This window comes from Saimiri boliviensis, chromosome 2 (genome assembly GCF_048565385.1).
Source record: "Saimiri boliviensis isolate mSaiBol1 chromosome 2, mSaiBol1.pri, whole genome shotgun sequence".
NCBI lineage: Eukaryota > Metazoa > Chordata > Mammalia > Primates > Cebidae > Saimiri > Saimiri boliviensis.
Window position 1 is genome coordinate 40,436,974 of NC_133450.1, and position 13,155 is coordinate 40,450,128.

The following is a 13,155-nucleotide window of genomic DNA, read 5'->3' on the forward strand; positions in this document are numbered from 1 at the left end:
CTGTGGGAGGGAAGGGTGCGTTTCCAGGCTCTCAGTGTCTCCATCTCCTGCACACTGTGTGCACCCCAGGATTTCCCCACCTGGGGCTGCCTTCCCTGGGGCAGGCCTCAGTTTCTCAGTCACCCATTTGAGGCACTAACAATTGGCTCATTCCTCTGATCTCATGCTCCTCCTAGAACTCTAGATGACTGCTCATGTTCACCACTTCTCCTTTCTTTTTACCCCTAGTGAACCTATAGCTTGTGCCTCATCCACCAAGGTGACAATAAATCCATGTGAAGATGATCATGGAATAAAAGGAGAGATGATTCTCCAGAGCCTGTCCTTGGAGACATCACTCATGTGTTTGTTTGCTACCTCTAGAGAGTGACTTTCATGGTAGGAACTTCAATGTAGATTGAAGGGAAGATAGCAGGCACACACATGTTCTGTGGTGCAGAGATATTCCATAGGTAGCAGGGCATTAATTAGCCTTTGAAGTCATGCTACAACCTCTCACTCTGCCCACAGAGAGGTGCGACATGGCCTAGATGGCAAAAGGTGGCATCCGTACACCATTCTCCTTTCCCACACCCAGGATGAAGCTCATGGGCCACTGCCCTCTGTCCTTAGAATGATTTCAGCTGCCTTCTCTAAAACAACATTCCCGGCAGCCGCTTCCCATGAATGGTAGTTGGTTACAGGGATGAAATTGATCCATTTGCCATTCCTGGTGTTGTTGAAAGCTTTGGAAGTAGACAGGTTACAAAACAATTGCATTTCTATTTCTTCCAATGTAAAATGGAGAAAAGAATAACTGACTTAAAGAATTGTTGTGAGGTCTAGAGATAACATATGTAAGAGCACAGCAGATTTCCTGGTACCTGGTACACAGTAGATGCTTCGTGATTATGAATGGTCATTCTTATAAAGTTAATGCTGATGGGGTAGAATGCATGATGCCACAGCTCTGCATTATAAAGAAGTTAGAGATTGTGAAAGAAAGATGCTCTTGGCCTTTGTAGTCTGTCTTTCTTTTGTGACACTGCAGGCACAAGTATGTGTTTCAGGTCTAAAAGGGTTGAGCAGCCATCTTCAGAAACAGCTCAGGACGGCAGCTCACCGCGGCTGGCTAGCTCTTGGCCAGCAAGTTTGGAAGATCAGGCCCGTTGCGTGTCCATGCACAGAACACTACGGTTCTGGTTATGCTACTCCCAGGCTGAACGGCTGAAGAAAGTCCTTTATTCCAAGCCTAGTTCAGTTTTCTATAAAACACATATAATAATTCTGCTCTGAAGCGAAGCATGGTAAATTGATGGACTCACTGGGCGTTGTTATCTGTTTTGAAAGTGAAATAGATAATGAGCAGTACATTTATTTAAAGAATACCTTTCTTTGCAGGAAATGGAAATGGTTTAACTTCTTTATATAGTTTCACTAGTTAGTGTGCATCTTAAATGTCTCTGCCTATGTCATTATTTACTATGATATCAAAAGTCCTAAGGGCAAAGATGATGTCTGCTTCATTTATTTTTTAGAGCACCCAGAAAAATGCCATGAACAAGTATATTTTTAATTCACTCATATACTGTTATTGTAGATTGAAATATAAACTATAGCCCATACTCATAAAAATATTTTAATTAATTAATTAATTAATTATTATTATTTGAGAGGGAGTTTTTCTCTTCTTGCTCAGGCTGGAGTGCAATGGTGGAGTCTCGGCTCACCACAACTTCCACCTCCTGGGTTCAAGCAATTCTCCTGCCTCAGCCTCCTGAGTAGCTGAGATTACAGGCGCGTGCCTCCATGCTCAGCTAATTTTGTATTTTTAGTAGATACTGGGTTTCTCCATGTTGGTCAGGCTGGTCTCAAACTCCCGACCTCAGGTAATCCACCCGCCTTGGCCTCCCAGAATGCTGGGATTACAGGCATGATTATGTCACACCTAGCCTTTGTTCTTATTTTAAGAATTTAAGACCAAAAATCAGATGAAATGTCTCTATCAGAGCAGCACTGAATGTCCTTACACTCAATGCAAATGCATACCTATTGGTTTACTTTAAAAATATTGATATTAACTGACTCTCTATTACAGAAGCCTGCCCAAAGTAGAAAATGTGAAAAATGCTGAAAACCATATAAAAGAAATGAAAAGTTTTCTTTAATTCTCATGCTGGAAGATAATCACTTGGAACATCTTGGTATTTTTTCCTAAATGATTCATTTTAAGGTGTTATTAATATCATCTAATTCTTAGCTAATGTTAAGACTTTCAACATGTTTCTTCTCACTGTGATTTCCATTTTTCAGTTAGTGATCCTGCATTCCTGCCAGCAAGAATTATGGTTCTGTTATTTTTCAGTGTATTGAAACATGTTCTGGGTTAAAGGAAAGAGTTTGCCATGAGCTAGTCACTTACCCCTGTTTTAAAGGAAAGTCCTGGTTACCATGAAGGAAAATGTAATGCATCTGCTGCAATGCATTTGTTCTCCTGAGAACCAGGTGGAACTACCTCTGTTTCCCTAGGATTATGCCACCCACCAAGGTAACTTTCTGTTTCAGTAGGTGATGTTGAGAAACAAAACAACACCCTTGAAGTTAATCAGTTTTGGAAAATAGAGACTGGCTTTATATTCCATGGCTTTGATGTGTTTAGTAGTTCCTGTAAGGATCTGCCTCTCTTTTGTTTTGATTGACAAGACCTTTCCTATATATTTGAGCAATCAAGCAGCCCAGTAACAGAAGGTAGAGACATTTACCCAGAGCAAACCTCTACCAGTCATTGTGACTTCCTGAAATCTTAGTGCAAGTTTCAGCTCTAAAAGAAGAGTTGGCTCCTGCAAGATTAGGTAAGTGTTTCTCTGTATCTGTTACCTCATTCCAGAGGAGGGGAAGCCCAGAGAACTTACTACAGTAAGGTCAGAAGTAGGAACTGTGAGAATAATGAGTTCAGTGGGGGGTCAGGGTCCGCAAATGCCATATCCTTGATACTTCAAAATCCAGGTGAGTTCTGTCTACTGGGTTAAGCATGAAGGGGGGTGATTTTGGCTTCTGAAAGAGCACAGGAATGACCAAGACCCAGAGAGGTTAAAGACCGTGGGTTGAGGTTATGTGTAGGTTATGTGTTAAATAACTCCTATGCTTTCCATCATTTGGATTTAAATTGAATTATAAGTAGGTAATAGAAATAGAAGCCTAGAGCAAAAGCAATTTATAGTGAGTAGGATACATTTATGAATGGCCACCACCTTAGGTGATAGGTTTCATGATATCTTCTGCATACCCATGTTTAGTGGTGAGTTGGTTTAGTAACAATGCATATAGGGAGGACTATTATTAATACTTATCAACCACTCCCTCAAATCACTCCCCATCATGATGCTGAAAATATAGTTTTGAGCAAAGTGTGTAATATGGCACCCAAATACCCTGGACCTGAATACAAATAATTTATATGTATTCACGTATTCTCTTGGGTTATGGATTGCTTTTGGTTTTACTCCTATTTTATGTTTATTTTGGAAAGACTGTTGGGGCAAACTTCTTAAACACGCAGGTCAACTGCAGCAGTTAAGTTACAATAAGGAAAAGCCTGAGAATGCACTCAGAGGGTGGGCATCTAGAGAGGGCTGTGGAATCCACACTGGCACTAGTTACAGGAATCTCTGGATGCCTGTGTTACAGTTTGTGGGCATTTACAATTTCTGGGCTCATTTTCCCTGAAATGCTAGGAGCAAGGTCCCTTTGATAGTGACTAATGCATGGTTGACTGCCCCATTGAGGGCTGCTGGATCTGTTAAACTCTCTCCTTTCCCTCTTTGGAAGAGCGGCATGAAGCTGACAATCCTCTTCCTTGGCCCCATGGCCCTCCTCCTTCTGGCTGGCTGTGGCTGTGTCCTTGGCACCTCCAGTGGTAACCTGCGCACCTTTGTGGGCTGTGCCGTGAGGGAGTTCACTTTCCTGGCCAAGAAGCCAGGCTGCAAGGGCCTTCGGATCACCACGGATGCCTGCTGGGGTCGCTGTGAGACCTGGGAGGTGAGTTGCTAAGATGTGCAGATGACAGGGTCTTCTGGGCCAGCAGCTTGGGTCTGATTCTTAAGAGTTCACTTTTTAAATGATATGAGGTAGAGCTGGGACATCTGCCCTTTCCTGTGGTTATACAAAACCAAACCAAAACTATAACTGGCATCTTCCAAAAGTGATTTGAAAAACATGATGTTGCCCCTCTAACAAAGTATCGATAGAATCTGGTTTCCATTGTGTCTGTGTATTTGGGAATCATCTCTGGGAGGTCAAGATGTACTATTCTATCCATTTTACAGATGAGATGGAGGGATTCAAGGGAGAGTGGCTGCAAAGTCACGTAGAGCATCAGTGTAAAGCTGGGAATCAAATTGTGGTTCAAGCTTGTGACCTAAACTCCTCCCTATATTCTCTCATTTTGGATAAATCAGCCAGTTTCCAAGAAAGAGGCCCTGAGCTGAAGGGTAAGAGTTGGTCCTAGACCCCTTCACGGCCTCTTCTGCAGCCTGTTCCTCCTCAAGTCCCTGGGGGCCCTCTGGAGTTATTGCTGAATGATCCATTAAGTTCCTTTATATTCAGTTATACCTAGCCTTTTTAGAGATATGTAATTTAAAGCGGGGCTAACAGTCTCAACAAAGTTAAAATCCTACTGGGCTAAGAGAAGCTACGTGAGTGGCGAAGAGGAAGACAGCTGTTTAGCACCCCAGCGAGTCACATCCCGTAGTGACTGTGGCTCTTCCCCCTGAGGCCCACCCACTTGGTAACTGATGAAATGCTAGCTCTGATCTTGTCACTCACTGGCCTAAAAACCTTGAATGTCCACACACTAATGCAGATTTAATAACCAACTTTCAAAGTCCTCAGCAATACGGCGTCCGCCTGCTTTCCCGGAGACAACACATTTTCTTAGCTCTGGCCTTGGTAAGTGACTTTCAAAGGTTTTATCCAATAGCCCTCATGGATCTCATTTTGGTCCTTTCCTCATATTCCTTCTACATCCCATCTGTCATTACCGTATTTATTCCTGATGCCCATCAGCTGTGCCAGCTCCCTTTCTGGGCCTTTTTTGACTCACAGGTAAGCCCTTGACTATGCTCTATTTTTTGGTCTTACTTCCTCCCCTACCACACATGTGTTTTAAAGTTTTTGAGGACAGAGGTTCATTCTTTTTTTTTTTTTTTTTTTTTTTGAGACGGAGTTTTGCTCTTGTTACCCAGGCTGGAGTGCAATGGCACGATCTCGGCTCACCGCAACCTCCGCCTCCTGGGTTCAGGCAATTCTCCTGCCTCAGCCTCCTGAGTAGCTGGGATTACAGGCACGCACCACCATGCCCAGCTAATTTTTTGTATTTTTAGTAGAGACAGGGTTTCACCTTGTTGACCAGGCTGGTCTCGATCTCTTGACCTCGTGATCCACCCGCCTCGGCCTCCCAAAGTGCTGGAATTACAGGCTTGAGCCACCGCGCCCGGCCAGAGGTTCATTCTAATAACCTTCACAGTTTTTGTCAAAGTGTCGTGTATGAATAAGGCATTCGATACATATGTGTTGGTTGAATGGGGTGGACCTCTCCCTGGAGCTGTAGATCCTCTAGCAGAATGGAAAGCCACTTAGAAGCACACGTGCTCTGTGAGGACACTGCCATTGGGAAAAATAACTTTCCCTTCAGGGACCCAGAGGGTAACTTGCTCTTGCTTAGGTACAATTACGGCCCTATGAATAGAATTGGGTTAAAGAGATGAAATCTCCAAATTGAATGAAACTGCTCCATCCAAGTAGTTTTCTTTTTGTCTAATTCAGGGGCTTGAGCCCTATTAGCCACATGAAAATCGGGTTTTGCTCAGTAGACTTTGCCTATCAGTTGGCAGCAAACTCACTTGGGGCACTTGGCACCTCCTCCTGTTCAGGGATTGGCTTGGCAGGGCCTCTCTCTGTTTGCATCTAGTATCTGAACTATTTGAAGCCCTCTCTGTGCCAAATCCTCAAACTCCTGCTTCTTCTCAATTCAGCCCATCTTCTCTTCTTTTTAAAAACTGATGAATGTCTAATCAGAGCATGGTCACCCACAGGAGATCAGGAACTGTGCTCTCACTGGAAAGATAGAAGCACCAAAACCATTAAAGAACAAGATTCTTCCTGAACTTAGCCACTTTCATTCATGTCTTGACTGTGTTATGAAAAGGGAGATTACCTATAGAAAGCAAGTGAAACAATAAGATTCATTTTCCCAGCACTTGATTTTCTTGGGGGATAGGGGGAACTTAACTGAAAGCATGTTTGAAAATAAGTATGTTCATGACGACAGACTGGCTGGATTTACTTTGAAGGTGGAACGTTTGCTGAAAATAGCTATTCCTCATAATCTGGGTATAGAGTTGCCAGATTTAGCGAACAGACAAACAAAATAAAACAAAACAGCCAATCCCCTCCCCACAAAAACCCAAACTGAAACAAAACCAGAAAACCAGGAAGACCAGGTAAATTTGAATTTCAGAAAAACAATAAATTTTTAGCATAAGCCTGTCTGTCTCATATAGTATTTGGGACAGACATATTAAAAAATTGTGTATCTGCAATTTAAATTTTATGGGGTGTCTGGTCTGCCTAGGTTCGCAGAGTACTAATGGTAAGAGGACATAAAGCAAACATGGCAAGGTAGGAGAAACAGTTGAGGACACATTCAGCTTTTCTGGTCCTTGTCAAAGGCAAGGCTGGCTGGGCACAGTGGCTCACGCCTGTAATCCTAGCACTTTGGGAGGCCGAGGCGGGTGGATCATGAGATCAGGAGTTCGAGACCAGCCTGGCCAATATAATGAAACCCCATCTGTACTAAAAATACAAAAATTAGCTGGGCATGGTGGCATGTGCCTGTAGACCCAGCCACTTGGAGGCTGAGGCAGAAGAATCGCTTGAATCCAGGGGGCAGTGGTTGCAGTGAGCCGAGATCACACCACTGCACTCCAGCCTGGGCAACAGAGTGAGACTCCATCTCAAAAAAAAAAAAAAAAAAAAAAAAAAAGGCAAGGCTCCTATTTTCATGACATTCATGAAAGCTTCACTTGAGCTACATATGTTTATATGTTCTTTTTTGCCTAGAACAAAGAAGAACAAAAAAGCAAAGTTACTGTCATTTGAAAGCTTATTATTTTAATTATTACTTCCATATAGTGATTGCTTTAATAAGAACAATGGATTACATTTATTGACCACTTACTTTGTGCTAGGCTTTGCACATTGAGTATATTGTCTTATCATATCTCCCAAACAATGGTGGGAGGTAGATATTTTGTTTTACAGAGGAGGAAACCAAGTCTTCATGAAGTTAAGTGGATTTTCCAAGGTCTCCAGCAAGTGGCTGAACAGGGACTCAAGCTCCATAGTCCTGACTGCAGTGCTCGAGATTTTAACTCCTGCTTTGTGCTGATTTTGTTTCTGATCTATGTGTTCTGTTTATCAAAATTATCTTTGAACTTAAGATTTATAAAAGGTGAAGGAAGGAAATGAATCTTTCAATGATCGGAACAGTGCACAGAGTATTCAGGAACCTCTCTTGTAATGTTTTCTTTTATTGGTTCAATGACAAATAGTAATTGAAACCCTCCCAGGGTCTGTTTTAGGTACTGGAAGCACAGCAGGCAAAAATCTCTATCCTAAAAGGGCTTACTTTCTGGAGTGGGAGGAGTATCACATGAATGAATGAAAGATCGATTATGCGTGTGCTATTGACCAGTGTTATGGTCAAAAGTAAAGCAGGGTAGGGGATGGGAAGTTTCTGGGCATAGAGATGGAATGTTGCAATTTTAAATAGGATGGTCAGAAAATGCTTCCCTGAGAAGGTGTCATTCTAACAAAAACCAAAGATTGGTGACGGAGTGAATCATATGGGAGAAGAATGTTCCAGGCAGAAGGAACAGTGAGTGCAAAGGCGCTGAGCAGGGTCTGTTCCTGATGGGTCTGAGGAGCAAGAAGAAGACCCCTTTGAGCCTAGTGAGGAAGTCCATGAGGTGGGGATAATTGCAGGCATTTCAGAAGGTAGAGGTGCAGAGAAGGTGATGGAGGTCTTGAAGGTGGTCGTAAGGTCTTTGATTTTTGCTCTGTGTGAGATGGAAAATCAATGGGGCTTTGTGCAGTAGAGTAACTTGATGTGACTTACGTTTAAAGAGGATCACTCAGGGCCACTGTGTTGCAAATAGATTATAGGGAGTAATAAAGGAAGAGGGGAGGCCAGTTAGAAGGCATTTGCAATGACCAAGATGACTCATTTGCTGACTGTATGGAGCACTTGCTGTGTACCATGGTCTCTCCTGGGAGCTTAGGATATGGTCTTGAATGAAATCAGCTTCTTGCTTTCAGGAGTTTGTTTTCTACTGGCAGACGACAGAGCAATAAGTAAACCAATGAATAACAAGTTAATTTCTGAGACTGATAAATGATACTAAAACATTGAAACAGGATCATATGTTCTAATGAGTTTCCTGTTTTCTATCTGTGGGGACAGAAACCTATTCTGGAACCCCCCTACATTGAAGCCCATCATCGAGTCTGTACCTACAACGAGACCAAACAGGTGACCGTCAAGCTGCCCAACTGTGCCCTAGGAGTTGACCCCTTCTACACCTATCCCGTGGCCGTCCGCTGTGACTGCGGAGCCTGCTCCACGGCCACCACGGAGTGTGAGACCATCTGAGGCTGGCACGGTCTGCGGAGCCCAGCCAGTGGCCTGAACCTCACAGACCCACCTGTGTGAGCAGCACAAGCAGTTATACTTCCTGGATACAAGGCTGTTTAATTTCGACCATACCCATGGAGGAGGTTACCCGTCACCCCTTAGGTCCAGCTCAGGCAAAAGGCCCAAATGCAGCCTACTTATGCTAAAAGTGCAAAACAATATTTGTGTCTTCACCAAAATAATTTCTCCAGTTCATATACCTGCAAATTAATTTGTCTTTGCCTTGAGTCTTGGAACATAATTTGTGAATCAAAATCCTTGCCCAATTTGGACTCATAATATCATATTGGGTGTAATTAGGAAATGGGGCTGGAAAGAGAAAGTCTTTAAATTCTCATGTTCTGTTTAACCACTGACTCCAACTGGATTTATGATTAAAGGGCTAGAAATGAATAAAACCCATGCACTAGTCTTCCTTACCTCAGAGGAATTCCAACTGCAAGCTTCTTTGGGGAAAATGCTCCCTTATCCCTTTTAACTGAGCAATTATCTACACAAGAAATAGAGAGTGCTCAGATAAAAAAAAGAGAGTAGCTTCAATGAAAAGATGTTTGGATTTGGGCAACTCTTTTCCCTAGCAAAATTCCCTAAACTCCCTTAAGATCCTTAATAAAGAGGCTATGTTGTGATTGAAAAACAAACTCAGAAGTAAAATACGTAGCTGGTAGCTATCATTTCGTCTTAAAAACTTATGAAAGTAAACTCATGTTTTAGAGTGTGATGTTCTCCCAAAGCTATGGCAAAATGGTCACACACAAGTATTCTTCCCCATTTATCATATGTTAAATTTAAGTTGTGACTTATTCAGCTCAGAAATTTTACATGTGTTTAGGGGTAAAACTGCGTCGCTGGCTCAGAGGAAAAAGTCTGTGATTTTCTAGCCCCTGCCCTCTCTAATTAGCTAATTCTGTGATTGAAAAAAAAAAAACAACAAAAAACCCAACCCAAAACTCTAATGTTATGCAAATATCTTTAATTCTGGCAGTTTTGGGGTTGAATTTAACCTTGTTCCTTTTTCATAATGTGCCAAGAAAACCTATATTGATGCCAATAAAGCGTGTCCTCTGCCCTTCGAATTCATGAAAACTTTCAAGAAAGTCTTTTTAATTTTTAGTACACTTGGAATAACAGTGAGAAGCACACCTCAACTAAACAACATGATTATTTTTACTTAATCATGAATTTGGCATGTGATGTTTAGTAAGGGACACAGACAGATGACCTTGGGTAGCATGAGTCCCAAAGATGGTACAAACTGCATAGACATAACCATGGATACCACGACTGGGGGCCAGGAGTCTGTCTTGAATAAAGATTCAATGAGTCCCCCTAAAACACAGTAAAGCAAATGTTGAGATTGACAGTCAAGTACTGGGAAGTGGGGTGAACATTTGGGAACAAAGGGCAGGAGCAAGATCCACCCAATCTTTAGCAGATGTGTTGGTAGGAAAGGAAGTCACTCTAACATAAAAGGAAGGCAAGTACTAGGGGTCTCTGCTGGAACAGTGGGTGATAATTAGGGATGAATCCTGGGTGCTGCCGCTCAAGTGTTTTTAACCTATCTCTGAAGACTTGCCTCAGAATTTTCTGAGGCACAAAGGGCTTGGCAGGATTTGAGAAAAGATGACTACAGCATGAATAAAGAAACCAGTGATCTGTTGTCGTGGGATACTGAAGAGATGATTTATAAATGTGTGAGTAGAATTAAGGAAACCAACAAGGGGGGTGAAACAGATCTGGTTCAGCAGCAATGGACAACCCCAGGCTGAAGGAACAAGGGGAGGGGGTGATTGTCAGACCCCAGAGAGAACTGTAGGAGTGAGATCCTTGACAGGAGCTGCGGCCTTTGGTAGGAGGATGCAGCCCTTCCCAAACAGACCTGGTACGGCGGGAGCTGGGGCAGCAGATACCCATCCTCACTCTCCTCCCGTCCACTGGTCTTCTGTTGGATGAAATGGGAATCAAGCCAGGTGTGGTGACTCATGCCCATGATCCCAGCACTTTGGGAGGCTGAGGTGGAAGAACTACTTGAGGCCAGGAGTTTGAGACTAGCTTGGGCAGCATGGTAAGACCCTGTCTCTTAAAAAAATAAAATGATTAGCCAGGTGTGGTGGTGTGCACCTGTAGTCCCAACTACCTGAAGGGCTGAGATGGGAGGATCGCTTGAGACTGGGAGGTCAAGACTGCAAGTGAGCTGTGAGCGTGCCTCTGCACTCCAGCCTGAATGACAGAGCAAGACCCCATCTCTAAAAAAAAGAAAAGAAAAAAATCACACGGGAATCAAATGGGAAAACAGAGAGTGAGAAAACCCATTGATTCAGTCCATAAATGTTGGCCTCCTAGGCATCAAGGTAAAGAAAGGTAAGAGTGGATTTAAGGGGCCAAATGGATAAATTCCAGCTTGGCTGCCTTTTGGGAGGCTCAGCTTTAATGCAGGAGGCAGTAATGTTTGCTGTGAGAGCAATAAGACATGCTGTAGCACCACAATTACAGTCATGGGTCACTTCATGAGGAGGATACATTCTGAGAAACACATCATTAGGCCGTTTTGTCACTGAAAGAACATCACAGTGCAATTACACAAACCTGGATGGTATAGCCTAGCCTATTGCTCCTAGGCTACAAATCTGTACAGCAGATTACTATACTGAATGCTGTGGGCAACTGCAAAATAATGGTAAGTATTTGTGTATCTAAACATAGAGCAAGTACAGAAAAATAAAATCTTATGGGACCTCCGTCATGTGTGGTCTGCCATTGACCAAAAGGCACTGACTGCCTTGTAGTGAATTAATATGGAATACGCATGGGAAGGCACACACTGGCTAAGATATGAAGACAATGGTAGTTATAAGAACTATGGGAGTTGGTTGGTCATGAAGTGGAATCAAAGCCCTCAGGGCATGTATGAAAGCTGATTTGAAGAGACTGTTTTTGAAAGCAGCTGAAGGGCAGACTGTGCTGAACCTTAGGCCTAATATCTAATTGGGAGAGCAGCTGAATTAATAAAAGAGCTGAATTTACCACTCTGGCAAGTCTCCTATACTTAAGTGAAGGTCGTAATAGGGAAGAAGTGGGACATGGAGACCTAGAATGGGAACAGTTAGGTGGATGATGGACTTGAGGTTTCTCTGCAGAGGAACCTCCTGGCTTCTCCTTGCTAGTGGAGAGCAGACTCCCCTTGGCTGGAGACCATGCCGAGGAGGATGCTTTACATGATGATACTCGCCCTCCTCAAATACTGCCCATAACTCCGTATTATTCTGGGTGGTTAATTACAGTCAAGTCACAGGATGATCTGGCTGGGGAAGAACTTGCTCTGTGGTGGGAGGAACAAGCATCTCCCCTGAAGGAGCTTCAGAATTTGACAATGTTAACCAGGAGGAATTGGTGGAGTGTGCTTAGCAATGGATCTTGAGGGTTTCAGACAGGGATATTGGGGGGTGGGGTGGCAGAATATAAGACTGGATAAGAAGATTTCATCCATACCTGGGCATTCTCAGAATTTAATGTAATCCTAATGACACCTGGATCTGGTCCCTGTGTGCTGTTGGGAGGTGTCCTTCAAGAGTGGGAAAAATGGTGGCTTGCGTTAATGAAAAGAAGATGCTGGAACTGTCGTGGCAGAGTACTGAGGTACAAAAGGCATAGAGAAGTGGGCCTGGCAGAATGGATTTATTACATAAGACCAGAGAACTTGCCAGTTGGCTGTGTTTGGAGAGTTTAGTGACCACTTCTTTTACTAAAGCAACAAAGAATGACTAGTGAGGGGCACATCTCAGAAAAGCTCATGGTCATTGTCCTTTCTAGGCTGAGGTTGATGCCAGGGGAAGCTGCTGTGGAACTGGGCTTCCTGGTGTCAGTGTAGGTGATCGGGATCTAGGCCAGCAGGGACCAGGTGGTGACATGCAGCTGTAAGAGACAAGGTGGGCATAATTGTCCTAACAGATAGCAAAGCTACAATGGCCACCGGAGGGCTCTGATCTGCAGGATCTGTGTGTTAATAGTCCATGGTATTCAAACTGTTTCCTCAATAGATCTGTGTTATAATCAGATAATTTATTAGTGATAAAGAGGAAAAACTCTATCAGGATTTATATTGTGCAAAACTTGAATCTTTTTCAAGTCTTTTCTCCCTTCCCTCTTCCTTTCTCCTTTCCTCCTTTCTACAAATATTTATTAACTTAAATTTTGTGCAAGGTACTGTGTTTGGAAAATAAATAAATAAATAAATAAATAAATAAATAAATATTGTTGCCATTTATAGATCTCTTACCATAAGCAGAATCCTTTATATTAATACTTCTTAGTTATTGTGTTAACTATGCTAGTAAGCATTGTCATTGTCATCTTACCATTAGCCTTTTATAGATGATGAAATAGAAGCTCAGGGTGGTCAAATAACTTGCCCAAGGTCACAGAGC

General features: G+C 42.9%; 1 protein-coding gene across 1 annotated transcript; it reads left to right on the forward strand.

Annotated features, from left to right (window-relative positions):
* The first annotated feature begins 3,132 nt into the window (after positions 1 to 3,132).
* On the forward strand, positions 3,133 to 9,160 carry GPHB5 (glycoprotein hormone subunit beta 5). Its single transcript, XM_003924419.2, has 2 exons — positions 3,133 to 4,017; positions 8,501 to 9,160. The coding sequence occupies exons 1-2, from the start codon at positions 3,814 to 3,816 to the stop codon at positions 8,687 to 8,689; spliced, it is 393 nt and encodes a 130-aa protein (XP_003924468.1). The 5' UTR covers positions 3,133 to 3,813; the 3' UTR covers positions 8,690 to 9,160.
* Positions 9,161 to 13,155: the final 3,995 nt, after the last annotated feature.